We start from the raw sequence: 20,980 nt of genomic DNA, 5'->3' as shown, positions 1-20,980 counted from the left end.
TTTAGTTCCATGAGTCCAGGGACCATTTTAGTTTTAATCATCATTGCATCCATATTCCTGGAGCATAGTATTCCACGGTCCTCCGTGAGGGAGAGAGAATAGGAAGAAAGGGAGGGAGGAGGGAAGCAGGGAGGGAGGGAGGAAAGAATGAAGGAAGGGAGAAAGGGCTCTTTTGAGTGTAAATTTTTTTTTCTTTTTCCCTCCATAGACTATAGTCTCAGTAAAAAAAAAAAAAATCACATATATATTGTATATAGTGCCTAGAGCTGGGATGAGGGACTGCCAATAGATTTTGTTGAAAGCCTCTCTAAATGAGATGGAATGCCACTGGACCTTCAGGAGACATAAGAAGCCTGCGGAACCCCAGCCTTGCTGAGTCTGCAGATTCTCATACAATAGTCATCAAATAGAGCTTGATAAGTGGGTCAGGAGTCGGGGATGTCCTTTGCATCTCTGAGATACATCTAAACAAAGGCTGTCGGAGTTATGTTTACATAAAGCTCCTTAAGACAGAGGGAGAGATAGTGAAAGGAGACCATGGAGTTGCGAGTCAGGGAGAGGAGATCCTAGTAATAAAACGTGCAGGGGACTTGAAAACAGGCAGTCTTGGGGTTTCACTCCAGATCATCAACCAAACTAGCATTTGTTCTTGAGTATAATAGAGAGAATATATTATTCCCATTTTGTAGATGAAGTGACGCTTGAAGAGGTAATTAACTTGCTCAAGGCATCACAGCTGGCAACTGGGATGGCTGAGATTTGGACCCTGATTTGCCTGACTCTAAAGGTTGCTAAATAAGATTATTTAAAAATTAAAAACCACATACGTAGAACAGCACCCATCAACAAACTTAAAGATACAGACTGTGAAAAGATATCTGCTCTCTCCTACTGTGTTCAAGGTCACATAGGTATTAAGTGGCAGAGTTGAAATTCAAAAACAGAGTCGTCTTATGCAAGAGAGTGTGCTTTTCACATTCATTCATTCACTCACTTAACAAATTACCACTGATGACCTAACACATGTCAGGCAGTAGAGAACAAAATTGACAGGCTTTCTGCCCTCGTGGTAACTATGATTTAACAGAGAAGACAAATATTAAATAACACTCCTGCAAAGTGGTTGTTATCACCCTTGTTACCGAAGTATGGAAACTCTTAACCCTTACACTCTACTGCCTTGTTGGAGGTCATCGAGAGGACATGACCTCCAGTTGACCTGCGAGCTGGACCTGTGCTTCTCACCCCCTCCCCTATCTTTGAAATGTACATTTCGTCCACTGTTCCCATAGTTAGAAGCATTTCAAGGACGCAGCCTTGAGAGAGCAGTGTGTTGTTGAGACCCTCTGGATAGTATAAATGACTGAACCTTGTTAATACCTCTATATATAAACCTTCAAGATTCTGGCAGACAGATGCAGAGATCCACTTCTCTTGCAGCACCAGACAAGCCTGTATGTAAGATCCCTTGCTTTTTATTAGCAGTGCCACCTACCAATCTGGAGGGGTCAGCCTCTTTCTTTGGTCTCTCCTTGCCCTCTGCCTCCGGGGCCCGGTTTCAAATTTCTACCCAAAGAAGTTGGAAGGACTTTATTAGATGTAAATTGCTTAGTATATTGCAGGCTGCATGTTTCCTACGTGTTCCCAATTCTCTCTATGTAAAGCTGGGTTTACAATTCCAACCTCACAGGTGGCTGTGAGAATTAAATAAGAAAATGTGTTTTGTGCCTTACTCATAGTAGGCACCCAGAAAATATTGTAGAAATAGTCACTCTCTGCTGCCACCCCCCTCACCAGTTCAAAATATAATAGTACAAATAATGTGCTGCAGAAAGTAAAATGACCTAGTACTCACTAGCAGAGAATAAAGCTTACACTTTTCATTAGTAATACACATTCTAATGCACCAGGTTAGCAGTTCAGCTTGAATAAATATAGAGCAGACACTGCAAGGCTTTTTTTTTTTAATTTCAACTAAAGCAGGGTCCCAGAAAGAAAATATTCTAGACAGAAAGAGCCAATGGGACCCAGAAAGAGGATCCTGAAAACACACCAGTAGTAAGATGTGGAAGAAAAGAGATCCAAAGGAACATCACCCATTAATATGTGTTAATGATGAAAGATGAGGAGTCTAACAAAGGAAGAAGGAAACACGAAAAGGTGAAATGATTAAGTAGGCAAAGAGGTACAGCGATCTGGGCACAAGCAAATGAATGATGGGGATGAATTAAAGATGAGTGAACTTGAAAGAGAAATGCAAAAGGATACATGAGGAAAGAGAGAGACTTTCAAGGAGCATTGCGAGGATTTTGACTAGACGGTGTAAGAAGGATATGACATGACTGCGGTAAATCATGGAACAAGAAGGGGTTGATTTAGAGGACCAGGGACAGGGAATGTGGAAGGTAGTGAAAGGTATGAGCTGGAGAGAAAAGATAATAAATTTGAGAATTGTTAAGGGAAAGAGTCAGAGAAGCACAGAGTTGAAGCAGAAATCAGTCAGACAGATGTAAGTCGAAATGAAGAAAGACAAGGATGATTAAAATATTCTTTCATTTTTCACGAAAGATAGGTTAGAGACAATGGTAAAAATTTGCTCTAAATGAGATATGGTGGAAATGGGAGGTGAGAAATGGAGGGATGAAAGCAAAGAGAGAGGTCATAGAAGGACCAAAAAAAGAGATGTTTGGAGGTGGAAACAAGCTACTGTTACTGAGGACCTACTGTGTCCCAGAGAGCACTGGGTACTTCCATTTATACCTGCTGGTTCATCCAACCTTCCCAGCACCCCGCTTATAGGAAAGAAAATAAAATTAAGGCTCAGAGAGGTGGTGAATCAATAGAATTAGCCAACTAGTAAGTGGTAGAGAAAAGAATTTGAATTTACACCAAGGAGAGGTTTCCGAGACAAAAAAACAGCAGTAATAGAAATATTTCCAGTGATCTGTTTTAGAGACACCAACAATAAAAGGAAAAGCTTCAAGATTGACCTTCATCTGGTAATTGATCCTGAACCAACAGATGAAGTTGGGCTCTGCATGGTTTAAGATGCGGAGGAGTTGGCAGAGCTAAAACAAGAGAAGGTCCGGGGTGGGGGTAGATAGCTGAGGGGAAGGAAAGGAAACAGTATGCCGGGTGAGAAATGGAATCGACGTGCTGCAGGGAGTGGGGCAGGATTAAACGGATGGACGAGGTGAATTACAGAGAGGGCCATGACTGAAGCGAGGGAAACAAATGGTGAGCATGTGTGGGTATGAAGAGGATTGATGGAAGACTGAACTCAGATAGAATAGGGATGGAGATCACAAGCTCTCCTCCTGAATTAGAGTTTGTGTTCTAGACATCATCTTGAGGCTTTAAGAAGAAAGACTGCTGATAAAAATCACCTGACTCATGGAAAGCTGGGAAGGGAGGAAAGATGAAAGGAAGGAAAGAAGGAGGGAGAGAGGGACAGACAGATGGACAGAGGGAGGACAATGCACTTATGAAAAATGAGAAGGATGTTCTGTTTTCTTCACTGCGGAATTATGGCTAGTGCCCAGTACAATACCTGTCTTAGAGTAAAAAGTCAATACTTTTTACAAAATACTGCTTTTATGTCTCTACCCTATGTCAGTCACAGTGCTAACCTGTATGAACATGGTGCTAAGCTAGACACGCGTGGTCTCTGAGCTCTTGGAGTTCCCAGTCTGGTGGAGAAGGTGCATCAAGAAAATACACTAATTAATGGACAATTATTAAACTGTGTAATGAATATAATTACAAATATATAATGAGATATACAAGAATATACTGGGAAGACAGAGAGGGGCCAGCTTAGACTGGGGGTTAGTCATAGTAGGGAAAGTGCTCTATTCAGTAAGACTTACATCTAAGTAAAAGGTAGCAAAGTGAAGTCTGGAGGGAGGTTTCTCCAGGCAGAAGGAGGAGCCTGTGTGAAAACACTGGGGACACAAGAGCTTGAAATACTCCAGGAACAGAAAAGAGGTACATCTGGCTAGAACTGAGAGGTAGCAGTGAGAATCTTGTCACGGGGGCTGGAGAAGGAAGTAGGGACTGAGATAGTAGATGTCTGACTTCACTTATAAAATTAATGAGCTAGCCACTTTCACACACGTGATCTCATTTAATTCCCATAGTGTTCCTCAGAAATGAGGACTACCTCATTTTACAAATGAAGAAATGAGGTCTAGGAGTGACCTGACCCAGTGGGTATATAGCAGAGATGATATCTAAACCAAAGCCCCTCCACCCCTGCTTTTCCAACTACACTAGGCTGTCTCAGTCACATGGTATGAACAAAAGGAATTTTTTTAAAAATTAAAAGGTAGGGGGAGAAGGAAAGGAAAAAAAGTTACAAAACTATCTAGAAAGGCAAATGTGAAATATGAAAGATGAAGCAGAAGGGAAGTTTTTGCTGGGGGGACTGGAAGATGTTAGAAAGAATAAAAAGGAATTTCAGATCAGTGGAGTCAGAGATAGGGGGATAAGCGGACCCTAGAGGAGAATAAGTTATATCAATCATGAAATGTAACTAATTAAATCAATAATGAACTGTGACAGTGAGGAGGAGATGAGTAGGGGGAGAAGACTGGTACCACTGTCCACAAGACAGGGCATCAGCGTGTGAGCAGGGAAGTCCTACCATACTGGGGGTAGGTGGGAAGGGTTGGTGCAGGGAGGTGGCCTGGTGTGACAGGGACAGCGAAGGGTTAGGAGTCAGGCAGACCTGTGTTCCATTGCTTGGTAGCTGCATGATCAAAGTCAGGTTTCTTAGCTTCCCGAGCCTCAAATTTCACATCTATCAAATGGGCATAACAAGCCTCCCTCCAGATGTTGCTGGGATTAGACATCAAAATCATTTATTGAGCACCTACTATGTTATCATTTATTGAGCACCTACTATGTTAAGCACTCTGCATAATGGTTTCTGAAACCTCACTACCACCAGAAGACAGGGACTGTCATCATCTTTCACTGATATACTGCTTAAAGTTTTAAAGTTACAGAGCATGTATTCAGAAACATGAGTTCTTTTGCTGTGGTCATTCCCAATTTGACACTGCCTACTAGATAGAGTGGGTCCTCTTCAAAATGAACAGCAAATTCCTTGCCTGCCTTTTCAGTCTTGTCTTCAATTTCTTCTTCTCCCCCTCGATGAACTTCCTCCATTTCCCTTCATAAGCTTTGCCCTCTCTGCCCTCCATTTGTTTCCACTTTCTGTTCTCAGTCAGGTATCTTAATTGCAAGCAACAGATAACAATTCTGATAATTTAAGCAGAAACAGAATTCAGTAGAGTGATGCTAGGTTACCCAGAATTTCCAGGAGGGCCCGGGATCTGGGCTGAGAGTCTGTGAATTCAAGAGCACCACTGCAAATCACATCACAGAACTGGCAGTTGGAGACATTGTTGCAGCTGTGGCCAGGCACCAATAGAGCAATTCACCCTTTTGACACCAATGACACTGGGCTCTGAGCAGAGCTGTTAGAACCATTTCTACTAGCAATGAAATCCTCATGTAACTTCCCCACCTGTTGCCACTTTGGTCTCCAAGTGGATTCTGCCTAATTCCAGCTTCCTTCCCAGCATCTGAGGTGGATGAATCTGACTGGTTAATTCTTAGTCATGTGTTCAAGTCCTAGTTGCAGTGGAGGCTGGAAGTATCTGGAAATTGTAGCCTCTTCCTGGGAGGTGGGCTGTGGCTTTGTAAAACACGCTCTAAATTAGAAAAGGGATTCATTCAGATGCTGAGCAGTTGCAAAGAGTGCCAAATGCCAGCTTTAACCTGGAATGTCCACCCCCATGCTACGAGTCCTACATGGCTCAATTCCAGTGCCACCTCCTCTTAGAAGGTTTCTCTGATTTCTCCAAGCAGGTTTCAGAGCATCTCATAAAAGAAACACATGTCTGTCTGCCTGCCTACCTGCCTGGTATCTGAGATATTTCTGTGCCTGCTTCATCCCCCCACCTCCGTCCCCATCATTATAAGCTCTCCAAGGGCAGGAGCTGTGTTTATCCATCTCTGTGTCCCCATATAGTGCCTGGTAGGAGCCCTAGATATTTGGTGGTGAATGAATGAATGAAAGTGTTGGTCTCATTTGACAGGCCTTTGTACCAGAGGACCATGAAGGACTTGCACAGACTCTGCCTTACATAAGGGAGCCCTTTTTTCCTGGTGTGCACTTCTATAAATGGACTATGTCAGCATATTTGAAGAAAGGGGCATAGAAAATCAGAAAGCCCCATTGCAGAGGATAGTGGCGGATTGTAAGGGTACAAAGGAGAGACTGAGGGAGCTAGGGTGACATATTTTGGAGGAGTAAATGAACTGGAGCAGGCATCAGAGAGGCAGGAGACGACGGAAAATTGGAGGACTTGAAAGGCCAGATTCCCCCCACCGCCACCCCTTTGGGTTTACAAATTATTAAATTGAGACAGGAGAAGCATACCTTACAAACCTCAGAGCTGAAACAGATCCAGATGAGCTCGTGCAGATGTACCTTTAACAACATCTTTGATAGGTGGGCTTTTCCAAGGTCACTGAGGACAGTGTGATTTAGTGGAAACAGCCAAGGCTTTGGAGCCTGGGGTTCAGATGTCAGTTCTTGTGCTCATTAGCTGTGTGACCTTGCAAAGTCCCTTTACCTCCCTGACCTCCCGATCTCAGTTTCCTCATCTGGAAACTGGGAATCATAATACCCATCTCATTGGATTCGGTTTATATATAAAAGCTCACATATGTACATGTCTGGCACTTGGAGAATGCTTAATAATAAACAGTATAATCAGGTCCAAGGTCACAAAACAGTTTTAAATTTTCTTCTTTTCAGTCCTCTCCCTTTATCCAAAGTCATACAAAAAGTATATAAAATGTGATGGGAGAGGGGGAAAGAAAAGGCAATTCCTATGAAGGGTTAAAGACAGAAATGATAAAAGGGGCAGAAGAGGGAAGAGCTAAGACGAGAGAAGTTAATGCAAGGAGGAGACCACACAAAGGTGCTGATGGGCAAGATGTACGGGGAGATGGGAGATGGCTCACAAATGATAGGTAGGGAGCATTTATAAGATTAAAGTCAAGACAGGGAAGAATGAAATGAGTGGAGAGATGAAAGAGAGAACAGAGGGAGGAAAGATAGAGAAAAGGAGGGGAGTGGAGAAGGGGGGCTGCTCAAGTACTACATCCTTGCGCAGGTGATGGCTCCCTGCAGGATCCTAGGTACCTGGATCAGAAAGAACCAGCCAAGGGCCAAAATGCTGCCCTGTGTCCGAGGAGCTAGGTTTATAACTCAACTTGAATCTAGGAGAAAAGTAACCCCGGGGTGAAGAATTGGTGAACAGACCCCTCTTCTGGGAATGGGGCAAAGGATGTAGGAGCCCGTGTGAGCCAGAAGCAGACCAAGTAGTAGGTCTCTACCTCGCACCCTTTTCAGGAATTTCACACACACAGCAGCCAAGCAGAGCTGCTCTGGGCTAGAGTAAGGATCCAAAATAAAAGCGCTGGCTTGCAGGGCAGCAGCCTGGAGGCCAGAGCATCCTGCTGGAGTCTGTGTAGGAGGGTGTGGGCTAGAAGGTGGAATTCCAGACTTCTTTGTCCATTAGCAGTTAGTGCAATCTCCGAGGTCTGAGTGGGTAGGAGAGGTGGGGTCCGGGGAGAGGGGGATGAGTGCGTGAGTTGTGGGCAAGTGGGTGGGGAGGGGGCTCTCAGGCCTCAAGGAATTATTTTAAGGATTAGAAAAGGGTACAGGACTTTTTATGGGGCTTGAGGGGAGACAAAGTTAAGTCTTGGCCATCCAGAGGCGCCCCTGACCCCCAGAAGGCGGGACCTGGAGCAAGGCTGGGCTAAGGCGCGCCCCTAGGTGCAGCCTCCGGGTTGAGCCAGGGGTGGGGTGAAGCTAGACGAGCTTGGTTGAGCCCCGGGGAAATTAGGGGAAGCGCCCGGGGTCACTAAGTCTTAGGAATTTGGAGAGGGGTGTTGTGGCTAAAGAATATCGTGAGGGCGGATTGGGGGATCCTGGGAAAGGAGAGGGGGCGACTGGGATTTGCATGAGGCCGGGCGGAGCCTCTGAAACGCTCGGGGTCTGAGGGGGGAGCCAGAGAAGGGGGCGGGCGGCGGGGCCCGGGGAGGCGGCGCGGGGGGGCGGTCCAGGGCTGATCGGGAGGCGGAGCCCGGAGCTGGGGGCTGCTGGCGAGCGGCTCCCACGGCTCCTTAGCTCCGGCGTCCTGGTTCGCTTCGGCGTCCGCCGCCGCCGCCGCCGCCTCTTCCTCCTCCTCCGCCACCGCCGCCGCCGCCGCCGCTCGCAGCACCGCAGCCCCTCCCGCCATGGCCGCCGCCGGCGCCCGGCTCAGCCCCGGCCCCATCTCGGGGCTCCGGGGGCGGCTGAGGCTCGGCTTCCACCCGGCGCCGCCGCCACTGCTGCTGCTGCTGCTCCTGCTGCCGCCGCCGCCGCTTCTGGCCGGCGCCACCGCCGCCGCCTCGCGGGAGCCCGACAGCCCATGCCGGCTCAAGACCGTCACGGTGTCCACGCTGCCCGCCCTGCGGGAGAGCGACATAGGCTGGAGCGGCACCCGCACCGGGGCCGGGGCCGGGGCTGGGACTGGGACCGGGGCCGGAGCCGCCGCCGCCGCCGCCGCCGCGTCCCCGGGCTCCGCCGGCACAGCGGGCACCGCCGCCGAGTCGCGCCTCTTGCTCTTTGTGCGTAATGAGCTGCCGGGGCGCATCGCGGTGCAGGACGACCTGGACAACACAGAGCTGCCCTTCTTCACCCTGGGTAAGACTGGGCGCCGGCACACGCGGGATCCTAAGGAACCCGGAGCCCCTAAGTGAAGCTGGACGGGTGGGGGCGCCCTGGGGATTCCCGCCCCAGGCTACCCGGAGCGCCGTTAAGAGAGGACAGCTGAGGGGCCCGGAGGGCGCACAGGTGGTTGGAAGGAGTACGGGGCAGGAGGTCTGGGCGAGCGCGTGGTGGGAGCCCGGGGGCGTGCCAGTCTTCCCGCAGCGGGGACCTGTCCCTCCGTCTCTCAGTCCATCCCCGACTCCGGAGACCCCAGATGACTGAGTGTGCTAGAGCTAGGCGCAGTGGTCGTCCCCGGCTCGGAAGCCAGGTCCGAGTCCAGCCGCCCACTGCTCATCCAGGCACGGCCACTGGCCGCCTGCGGTTACCGCCCCCTCGCTCTCGCCTCGGAGTTGTTGGTTCTGCTTTTCCGGACAGATTATCACGCAGTCCGCATAAACTCGGTTTTCCTATGGATTGGGTGACCTTGGCCAAGTCTGCTTCCCCTCTCTGGGCCTCAGTTTTGGCCATCTGTGAAGTGGGGTTGGGGAGGATTGAGGGATTTCTGAGCACCGGCATTCTGAGCCCAAGGTCTCCACTTTCAGATTCTCCCTCCATCTCCGTTGTCGCATTCGTTCCCTTCTCCCCTCCCAGCGGAGAGCGGGTTTGTCCTCACAGCTCACCCACTGGCCTAATAATAATAACTTAAAGGCATGAAAAGGAAAGAGGAGAGGAAAAGGGTGGGGATGGGGGCTCAAACGGAAAAGTTAATCAGAAAGTTCACAAGCAGCTTGCTGCCTGCTGGTTCCCAGCGCGAATCCCGGAGGAGTCGGCCCTTCGGTGGAGCTGTGGGAAGCACGGCTGATTTCCCACCCGGGTAATTGATAGCTTAATTATCTCGGAGAGCGTTTACAAAAATGTTGTTCCCCCTTAGCTCTCCCGCGCTCGCTGATCGCTCTCTCTCTCTCCCCTCCCCTCTTGGGGGCGCGGGGCGCGATTGGTCGTCGGATTCTGGCCAACAACAGCTCCTGGAAGGCGCGGGGGGCTCGCCCCAGACTCCAGACTTCCCCATCGTTTCCTCCTCGAGATTCGGCTCAGCTCCGGCACCGCGGGGGTGAAGGGCTTTATCGGTCAGCGCCTTCAAGATCCTGGCTTGAACCTCTGAGGTTAACTCTTTGCTCACCTGAGAAGCCCCAAAGAGTAATCAATGGACTAAATGCCTCTCTCCTGGGAGCCATGATATTTTTGATGTATTTTTGTGACCCCCTTCCCTTTCCCTATCATGCTGTTTGAAGATTTGAACAAGTGCTAGGCCCTCTCGTGGTCTAAGCTTGAGCCTCGAGTTTCTGGCCCCTGGCTCTCCCCAGCTGGCTGTAACCTGAGGATTCTGAGCTTTCTGGGATACTAGACAGGAGACCGCCTTGCAGGTTCCTTGGGGACTTCCCGCGGGGGGCGCCGTGTCTGGCTTAGGACACACTTACAGCATTCAAGCATACACACTTGTGCTCTGTCTCTCTCTCTCTCTCTCACACACACACACACACACACCCTTCCCACGTGCACCTGAGGGCTGCCCATTTCCAAGGAAGGGGATGGGGTGGAAATGGGGTTCCTTAGGGTAAAGAGCTAATCTTGGGTTCATGGTCAACTCCTATGACCCCACAGCAGGGTAGAGGCCTTCCAGAGACTCGAGGTTCCTTCCACACCACTTCCAATCCCAACCTTCTCCTTTCCCCTGGGAGATCTCTCTACTCTGCGTTGTCCCCAGAGGTCGGGAGTAGGAATCCGCTAAATGGCTGTCCAAATGAGGGGCAAAGGGGAACATTCTTGGGTATGGCATGACTTGGAAGCCAGAACCTGGGAGCATTCCAGTTCCCCTTGGATGTGGAGGACCTGATCCAGCCACCTGCAGGAGCCGCTCCTGAATTCCTGGAGCTGGCAATGGCTGTCTTTTTAAACTTTGGCTTTCAAGAGGGAATGCGTGCCTGGGAGCCCAGGGTAGGCTGAGTGAGGATCTGGAAGTCTCAAATCCCTCAGGACCATGGTTCAGCATGAAGAGTCTCCTGGTGCCCTCCACTTGGAGCCTTCTGTCTTCTCTGACGCAAGCAGCTGAGTCTGGTGGCTGGGGACTGCCTGCTATGAAGTGGCGGGGTGCCTTCCTCCTTGGCAGCTCTGAGCCCTTTGGGGAGTTGGGTTCCTGCCTCCTCTTTCTTCCCCCAGCGCCCTGGACTGGCAGCTCAAGGCATTTCTGCCAGGGATTTGGCTAGGGAGGTAGTCACCAGATGGCCGAGTGTAGCAGGAGCTGTGTAGGGAGACGTGGGCTTTTTGTTTGTGTTGGTCTTCTACTGTTTGCGTGTAAACACAGAGTGCACAATGAGCTCTGGGAGGGCCAGGCTGGCTGAACATGAGGGCTGGTGAGGGGTGGATCCTATGAGTCATTTGTGGACAGGTCTTCCCTGGGGTCCCGAGGCTGCCCCATCCCATCATCATATCCTCACACCTTCTAAACATCCTTGCTTAGTGTTTGACTCTGGAGGGTTGGGTGAGTTTTTTACTATTACGTTGCCGGTTCAAGGGATTTGGAGAAGGCATTATACCACGGATGCGCTTGCAAAGTCAGTGCCAGATCCTGCCAATAGTGGAGTGTGTGGAGCCACCGCTAGGGGGTGACAGTGTCTGCCAAAGCCCTCGGGCCATGCTTTGGGTTGTGGGCCAGAGTTTGTGGTGGTAAAACGTTCCTGGCATTAAAGAGGGTGAACAAACAAAAGGTAAAGTTCCCGTTTTCCTCCAAGTCCAGTTGGGGCACCTCACAGTTATTCTGCACACACTGTCTGCCAGTCCTCCTTTACAAGCTGGCTACAAGGTCGCTGACATTCCTGCCCCTCCCTCCCTCCATTCTACCTCTCTTGTTTGAATTATTGGCTCTATTATTGGTAGGGCCCAGACTCAAAAGACTTTTCTTCAGGTCTCTTCCTCTTCATGTTTCTGATCTTCCCTTTATGTTCCAGCCTGCTTTATGTAGGTGGAAATTTCCCTCAGAGGTGAAATCTCCCCCAGGTTTCTGTGTCTGGGCCTCTTCTTCAGAATCTAAGTCAATGGCACTGATAAAGTAAATTTCCTTGAAATTGCTCAAGGAATAGCAAATAGTTGTTGAATCCTTCATATAGTGTTAAGAATTTGACTTTTACCTTTTATTATTGATTAATATAAAATACATGGAGTGGGCACTGCTGTTACTTATTCCCATTTTACAGGCTAGGAAGCATTCTTAGGTCAGGTACCTGGTCTCACTGTGAGTGAATGCAGACCCAAGCCTGGAACCTCAGTTCACCAGACACCTACATTCTTGGTAACTGCTAAACAGCCACCCTGAGCCAAGTATGCACTGACAAGCTAGCTACATTCATGTAGGTATGGTGCAGGGTCCTGGAAAGAAACAACAGTCATCAATCTGACAAGAACCTATCTTAAGGGAACCCCAGCTACACTGGCTCGCTGAAGTATGAGAGTGAAGCATGAGTGAAATCACCGCCAATGACCCTTCCAACTCCAAGTTCTGTGACTCATGGGATGTCAAAGGACATTCTATTTAATGGTGCCAGTGAGTGATGTAGATGACACATTCTGTAACATCAGGGAGGGAAGGCATCTCTTTAGACTCAGAGAAATCTGGGGACACTTCCTGGACAGGAAAAAAAAACCAAAAACAAAAAACCGTGCGAGGCCATGGAGATAGGCTGGAAGAGAAGTATGCCCCAACACAGTTTAGAGAACTGGAACTGTTCCACAACCCTGGAACTCTCAGCTGTGCCCCACTATGACCTTGAACAACTCATTTATCCCCAGATCATCAGTTCTTTGTGCTGTGATATGAGTGGGTAGAGGAGCCCTAGAATAATCTGTCGACGTAAAGACTCTGTGAACTTGAGGTGCCCTGACCCACTCTGTAACTCTGACTAGCTCCTCTTCTCACTTTCTCCTTTCCTTTGCTGGTAGCATGGGGGTGTTGGGAAGGACTGATTGAAAAGAAAGAATTTGAGCAGGAGCACCTGTCACTGCAGGGCTTCTGAGGTGAACCTGCATATCAGTCAGTTCTCATTTCCCCCCAGGCAGCCCCAGGGTCCGCCTGTGGATGTAGCTTTAATGCCCATGGGTAGGGAAATGGCATCTTTCTTCCTGTGCTTCATAGTGGCCAGTCTGGACTGTTTACCACCAGCCTTGATTCAGCAAAAGTGGGAAGGAGATAAAATAGAGTAACTACTCATTATCAACATTTGTTACTAATTTGCCTCATCATATATATCACACAGGTGAGGAATGTGCTCTGTATTTGCAGGGGTGGGGGTGGGGGAGAGTGGTGTGGGGAGAAGGAAAAACCATCCAGTAGTTGGTTTAAAGGCACCTGCATGAGCAGACCTGGCAGTGTCCTGAAGATCTGTCCCTAAAGGATGCTCTTTGCAGGAAGCTGATTGGCTTGGAAGAAAAAGATGGCCTGAAATGCCAACTTGGTCAGGTCTGCGAAGATTCCTTAAAATGCAAATAAAAAATGGATACCCAAATAGAAAAGCCTCCAGGAGGGAGGGACCAGGCACTAGGTCAGAAGGGTTGCTGGAAGCAGGGAGTTTAGCCAAAGAGAAACAGTCCACAAAGGGCTGGAGGAGCTTCCTTTGAATGTCAACATGGATTGAGGCATGTGCTTTTTTTCTGCCTGGTTCTAAGGAATGTCCTAATGGTGCAAATACTAAGGAGATGGAGTTCAACACTACGGGAGGATGTGTCCCAGGGAGTTGTCCAACAACCCCACATTCTGACCCTTAATGATGAAGGGGTCGACATGGGAGGAAGCCTTCAAGCAGAGGCTACGCAGTTCTTTGGCAGGCATTTGGAGAAAGGACCAGAGGCATTGAGGCTATCAGCCCTTTATGGTTTCTGGTTTCTGGTGCCAGTTATTAAGTGGGAGAAAAAACATATACAGATAGATAAACTGAGTTTTCTGGAGGGATTTCTGACCACAGAATACTCATTAAAATCAATTCCAGTGTTTCTTTTTCCTTGTATGGGTAAGAGAGAGAGATTCTGGGGTGGCTGAGAGGCTGAATTTGATGTCTTCAAACAAAGCTAGGCTTTAAAAAATGTTATTTTCTTATTTGGGTTCCCAGTCCCTTATCACTAAATAAAGTATTTCAGTAGCATCAGACTTCAATGTCCCATCCTGCTGTGATGTTCCAGGTTTCTGGGACATTGTAAATAAGGGGGACTGTTCAGTGGTCTCTGATCTGAGTTTTCTCACCTTTCCGCTCACTTCCCTTACTCCGTTCCCACTGCTTTGGCAGCTCAAATCTGATGAAATCTATTTAATAATTGGGGCAGAGAGAGAGAGAGATGTATTGTCTGCCATCAGAAAGTACAGTTGGCTCTCCGAATCTGTGTGTTCTATATCCACAGATTCAACCAATCACGGGCTGACTGCACGATGCCATTTTGTCTAAGGGACTGGGGCATCCATGAATTTTGGAAGGGGTTGGTGTCCTGGAACCAGTCCCCTGCAGATACCAAGGGAGCGGGTGATAGGGCAGGGCAAGAGGAGGATTTGTTTCAGCTGTAGGAGAGGCCCAGGTTGGGCCAAGGCCATCCAGATTTGCATATTTCTAGGTGTCAGGAATACCAGCCAGCAAGACAGCACAGCGCTGCAAGCTTTGGTGTGGCTCAGTGTTTGATCATTTTCCTGAATGGGGCCCCCCAGCTGCAAGATCATTTGATCATTTTAATTTACAGAAATTCCAGCAGTAGGTTTGACTAGGCCTCTGGCAGGCAAAACCTCTTCCTTCTCACCTCCTTGCCTGGCTGTAAACTAGGTGTTGGCTGCCATAGGATGGTGTGAACATGTGTGCTGGGGAGAGAGAAAGATGGAGCGTGATGGTGACTTCTCTGAGTCAAGCCATGAAAACTGTTACCATGACCATCAACTTTGATGGGCTCCCAGAATCCCAGACTCTCAGAGCTCAGTGAATCCAGCCCCTCCATTTTATGTGGTAACACTGGGGCCCAGGCAAGGAAAGAGACCTACTTAAAGATCAGATGTTCAGACTGAAACCTAGTGGTCCTGAGTCCCACCCACTCCATGCTTCTTTCCATCACATTGACCACTAACACATGGTTCTGGTTAAACACAGCTCAGATCTACAACTTGTTCAAACATCATACCACCACTCTCTCCTCCTCTCCCTTGCAAAACAAACCAAAAACCAAACAAACAAAAAAGAAACAAAATCCAAAAACATCTTAAGGAGAAAAGTATCCCTAGGGAAACTGAATTTGTTCTCCTGCCCAGGTATCCAGCTGGTTGGTTCCACGCTCTCCTGAGAGCCTGAGCTGATGGGCTTTGTGCTGGGGGAGAGGGAGCCTCAGTGCCTTTCACTCCAGCTGCCTTTGAAGGGGAGCAGAAGCCTGCCCTTTTCCCGGAAGAGGAAGAGTTGGCTTTAACCTTGAGGTGGAGCAGATGCTTCCTTTGCTTATACTTTCCCAAGTTCTCATACTGACCAGCTAGTGGCAACAGAAGATTAACTATAGCGAGAGAGAGCTGGCTTCTCTTTCCTTCCAGCAGAGCTTGCCGCCTCTCTGCCCCAGAAGGAGGCAGGCAGCCGTGCTTGGCAGGACCAGCTCTATTCTGCATCGCCAGTGCTCTCCCTTCACTAGCTCGCTGCTGTCTGTAGCTCTTTTGGACAACAGCCTCCATAAAGATGTCTCTTTGGATTGGAAGGGATGGGGGCGGTGACAACCCAATGTAAGACTGAAGTATTTGCAGCTTCCTCACTGGCGTACTGGAACATACAAGCAGCTCCTCTGTGAGTCAGAAATGGACAAGGATATGGTATGTTACAAACCATCAGGGTTTTCACCAGAGGAGGAACCCTTTCTCTACCCGTGTTGTTGCAGCCCCTGGTGGGCTCAGACCTCAACACTTCTCTAAACCACAATTTCAGCAGTCAACTTGCTGGTCTATCTTCCTCTAGTCTCATCCTCTCTAATCCAGCATCTGTACTCACCGACAGAGTAATTTCATTAAAAACCCAAATCTGATCATGGCTGTCCTCTTCTAAAGCACCTCACTGGTTCCTCATAGTTTTTAACATGAAGTTCAAGCTTCTTATTGTGATGTAAGGTCCATGGTCAGATTCTGCCCAGACTGCCCTCTCTTCTTGTTCTGTAACTCTGCCCCAGTGGCCCTGGGAAATTCCTTACCTTTCAAGACTGAGTTCAAGTACCAGCTTACCTTTGAAGCCTTTCCTGACTTCTTCACACTAAAGTTGGACACTCTGGGCCTTGGAGCCCACAAGCAATAGAAAGACTATTGTAACAATGGCTAGTCCCTTAGAACTGTTGCACACCTCCAATGTGCTAGGCACTCTTCCAGGCGCACAGGGTGCATCAGTGAATAAAAGACATAGATTCCTGTATTCAGAGAGTCAGAGCGCTCATATCCAGCAGTACGTGCATACATGTGCGTGTGTACGTGTGTGTATGTAGTGGTAAAAGGACAATAACGTAATAAAAAAGAAAATTATGTAGTATGTGAGACTGTAATAAATTGGGGGAAAAGTGGACATCTTTGAGATGAGGAAACCAGTTTTAATATTAAATAGGGCAGAGGGAGAGCTTACCTGAGAGTGTAGGGTTGGAACCAGGGCTTGAAGGCCATGAAGATGTTGCCAAGCAAATACATAGAAGAGCATTCCAGGCAGAGAACAGCTCCAGCAAAGACCTGACTCCCTGGAGTGTCCGAGGGCCAGCGCGAGGCCAGCACAGCTGGAGTGGAGTGGGTGGGGGGTGGGCAGGACAGAAGGAAATGGGGATCACATAGGGCCATAGACTGCTGTCAGGATTGGGGCTTTTACTGTGGGTGATGTGGAGAACTAGGCAGGATTTTAAGCAAAAGGGTATCACTGTCTGACTTGTATTTCAAAGGACTTGCTCAGGCTGCTCTGTAGAGGAGCATGGATGGAAGAGGAAGGTCAGTGGAAGACTGCTCAGGTGAGAGATGATGGTGGCTTGGCCTAGAGTGAGCAGAGCTTCTGTGTTTCTCTGTCTTGTGCTGCTTGTTTACGAATTCCATAAGCAGAGAACATGCCTCCTTCATCTGTGGGGCTGCAGTGACTCACCCTGGGCTTGGCACATGCTAGGTGTTCAGGGGATCGTAGCTGACTAGAACCTTGGGTTTGCCAAATCTCATCTCAGAATCCATTCTGTGCAAAACAGGAGGGGTGTTGAAATTCCACTCCTCCATTAAGGCTGAGCTGGAATGCCACCTCTTCCCTGGAACCTTCTCTCTTCTGAGCTCCGCAGCGATTTCCTCCATCTTCTCCTGCCTCCAAATTATTCTGGGGTGTTTGTAGGATGAGCAGTGAGACCTGTCTGAGTAGAGGAAAGAGAATTGGGTTTAGGGAAGACCTTTTCTTGAGAATCACAGGAGCCAGATAAGGGATTAGGACCTTTGCATTGTGCCAAACAGAGAGGCACTGAATGGTTGGGAATCATCAGCTGTCATAAAGGGTAAGAATTTAGGACGATACCTAAACAGAACCCTTCTATACAGAGATGGAGAAGTCGAGGTCACAGTGGCAAGTCTATTGTGGAACAGGAACCAGATCCAGTGTACTGACTCCTAATCTGACGTGTCCTCCTCCCACCTGAGTCCAGGCCACTGCGGGATGGGGAGACGGGGGAGCTGGTACTGCAGACCATTCTGGCATGGGGTAGATTATGAAAAAAGCACCCATTTATTGAACATTTACTGTGCCATGGATGCAATGCTGGCACATCTGTTATTTCATTTTATCCTTTCCATATTGCTGGAAGACAGATAGGATTCATCTTATGTTACTGGGGAGACAGAGGCCCAAAGGAGTTAAGGAGAATCTTCAAGGTCACATAGCTCTTATATGGCTGAGCTGGGTCCAAACCCAGGTCTGCCTGGTTCCAAGCCCTGTGCTCTCTCTGCCTCCCATGCTGCACAGAACTAGGAGTGCTCTTGAATTTTCATCTCTTCGACAACCTCTTTTACTTTTTATCTCTCCCTCTTCTCATTACCGAGAAGTTGCAGACGTTTCTTATAGAGGAACTTCAGGTGTGACAGCCTCACAGGCCCGAGGGGACTGAACACCTGGTTTCTGGGCTGCCAGGAGCTGACTCGGCATCTCCCCAGGCCCTGTCGCTCCTTGCTGGTTTGCCAGGAGAGCGTGGGGCCTTATCTCACTTTCTCTAGACGTCACTCATTACCCCGGACTACTCGACAAGCAGATTCCGAGGCTGCTGTGCCTTCTTGATTCTCCTTCTCTCCTTCCCCTTTCTTCTTTCCGCTTCCTTCTCCCAGTGCTTAGGGAAGCCCCACCTTCTGCTGGGCACACTGTTATACTAGTTGACTTCCGTCCACCTAGTGCTTCTTAACAGCACTCTGTGGTTTTTATACTCCCACCTTGAAAATGAAATTTATATTACATTATACATATGGGATAGTTCATAATATGTTATATTTATATTTATTAAAATGCTGTAATATATAATGATCCTGTAAAAATCCAAATACATAGTTTCTAGGTCTCCTGGAGTATTAGAACTGAATGAAAGAACACCTTTGAGATCCAGCCCAACTCCCTTCCTTACCTAGCAGAGAGAGAAGCACATTTTTCAAGGTCCCAAAGCTCAGCCGCAGTAAAATCCAGCCCCTAGCTCAGCTCCTGTGACTTCGGTGTGCCAGCTCTGAAGACCAAAGCCCTGGGACTGAATCCCAGATGCACTGCTTCCTCACTGTGGACTTCTATATGCGACCTCTCTGAGCCTCTGTTTGCCCATCAATAATGTAACGATAACGTAGCAGTCACGTCCCTGCGTTGCTATGATCATTATTTTTGGAGAGCCCTCCGTAAGCTAAATTGCAGTCCGTGCCCAGCACCGTGCTCAGTTTTTACTTACACTAAACCGTATGATCCGTCTGGAGATGGTGTGTGCAAAGCACACAGCATAGCGTCTGGCACAGTTTGTGCTCCGTGCCTCTTAGCCACCTGGAATCCTTTTTATGGAAGGAGGTGGAGGTATGAATAAATAATGAATGCAAATTCCATTTCCCTCCCCTCCTTTCCACTCTGGCAGTGCTAGGCTTCTGCTTAGCCCTCTGCCCTCCCTCCCCGCAAGGCAGAAAAAAATGAAATTGACCGTTGATCTCCGCTCCCTGTCCAGGAGCAGGGGAAAGCGGGGGGCTCCAGGGTTTTCTGAGGACAGATTGGACAGAAGCTTGAGAGACTTAGTCTAAGGCAGTTGGGTGTTGGGGGAGGCAGTCGGGGCAGAGCCCCCTCCCTCCTGGTGGTGGCTGGCTGACAAAGCCTTGCTCTCAGGCACCCAGGGAAGTCACGAGTGGCTTTGCAAGCAGCCGAAAAGGGAAGGAACATTTCCATTAGCAGAATCAGCAGTAAAGAGATTTCCAGTCACAGTAATAGCTGCATTTGGGGGAATCATTTCAGTGGTGGCTGTGGGCGGAGGGGGGAGGGGGCAGGGCGGCAGGAGAGGCGCAGAGACGTCTGGTCTGCCTGCAGGAGCTGAGAGACAGCGCCAGTGAGAACCAGGTGCCAGAGGCCAGTGCCTCTGGGGGAGCCGGGTGGGTCCTTGGACAAACACTCTGAACCTCCTTCTTCCCTCCAAACAGACAGAACCCCCTTTCAGGAGTCCCCAGGGGAGGCAGCACACTCATTCTCTGCTGCTTTTGCTCTGATTACCTGGGTTACTCTCTTCAAGACTTCAGAGCCAGCAGCAACTTCCCAGGCTCCTGGGATTTGTCAGTGGGAAAGCTCCCAGATTATTTAGCCCAGTTTTTCCTAAAGGTAGCTACTCTACAGATTCACCTTAGAAGCCAAGTTTTCCCTTCCAGCTCTGCAGAGGCACCTGGGAGGGGCCTGGGAATCTGTACTTTAACAAGTGTGCCAAATCCTTGGTATGTCCCTGGACCACCTGGGTGCAGCAGCCGCTGTGCACCTCTTCAGCCTCACCTCCTGACCTTCCCCGTGGCACTTGGGGCTCTAGCCTCACTAGCAGACGGGTAGCAGATTTCTGAGGGAACCGGGCGTGTTCCCCTCATCTGACCCCTGAGTGGAAAGGCTGTTCTCTCTGCTGAGAATGCTTTTCTAGTTCCTGAGTTACCTGGCTAGCTCCTGGTCTTAGCTCAGCTGTTACCTCTTCCAAGGAAGCGTCTCTTTCTCCACCAAGGTCTAGGTAGAGGGTCTTTTCCTCTCCCCCCACCCTGAATGCTCATACCTTCCTGGTAGGGTTGACACATTTTGTGAACAAAAATAAGTGCAAAAAATAAAATGCAGGATGGCCAGTTAAACTTGCGTTTCAGACAATGAATACTTGCTTAGTATAATTGTCTCCCATATGTCCTGTGCAACATTTGGGACATAGTTATACTAAAAATGACTCTCTGATTATCAGAAATTCAAATTTAACTGGACAACCTGTATTTTATGTGGCAATCCTGCAGGGACCGTGTGTTTCTCTCTCTCCTGTCAGGGAGTCGTACCACCAGTGTGTGATTTGTGTCCCAAACCTGTTTTCCCCACATCTCTTCCATCGCGGGAAACCAGACTACCATTCACCCAGTTACTCAAGCGCAGGAATCATCTTTGATACTTCTCTTTCCTTGCCTTACTCAGTCTTTCAGGCAGCCAGCCCTGTTGGTCTTACTTCTAAAATGACTCTTGAAATTATTCACTTCTCATAATTTCCTCCTGCCGTCACTTTTGTCCAAGCTCACTCGGGCTATTACATCAGTCTCCTCACTGGTCTTCCTGCTGCCTCTCCGTCTTCCTTATCCTTTCCATATATCATTTGATAGCTAGCACATGGGCCAGATCCAGCTTGCTGCCTGCTTTTGTATGGCCTGTAAGCCTATTTACTTGTTTAAATACTTGAAAAAAATCAAAAGAAGAATGTTTCACAATATGTGACAATTGTATGAAATTCAAATGTCAGTGTCCATAAACAAATATTTATTGGAACACAGTGACACTCACCCACTCGTGTCTGTCCTGTCCATGGTTGCTTTCACCTTTCAGCAGAAGTCAAATAGTAGCAACAATGAGTATCTGGCCCACAAAGCTTAAAATATTTTACTAACTGTTCCTTTATAGAAAGAAGTTTGCCAGCCCTGCTGTATACAGT

The 20,980-nt window shown here is 48.6% G+C and overlaps 1 protein-coding gene across 1 annotated transcript in view; it reads left to right on the top strand.

The window, feature by feature from the left end:
- Nucleotides 1-8,232: 8,232 nt before the first annotated feature.
- ASTN2 (astrotactin 2) overlaps nt 8,233-20,980 on the top strand; it is an 801,670-nt gene continuing 788,922 nt past the window's right edge. Inside the window, exon 1 of the mRNA XM_031677473.2 lies at nt 8,233-8,770. Coding sequence (XP_031533333.2) covers nt 8,323-8,770 — 448 coding nt within the window. The 5' untranslated portion in view covers nt 8,233-8,322. The remainder of the gene's footprint in view (nt 8,771-20,980) is intronic.

The sequence above is a fragment of the Vicugna pacos genome, chromosome 4 (genome assembly GCF_048564905.1).
Source record: "Vicugna pacos chromosome 4, VicPac4, whole genome shotgun sequence".
Taxonomy (NCBI): Eukaryota; Metazoa; Chordata; class Mammalia; order Artiodactyla; family Camelidae; genus Vicugna; species Vicugna pacos.
This window is presented reverse-complemented; position numbering and strand designations above follow the sequence as displayed.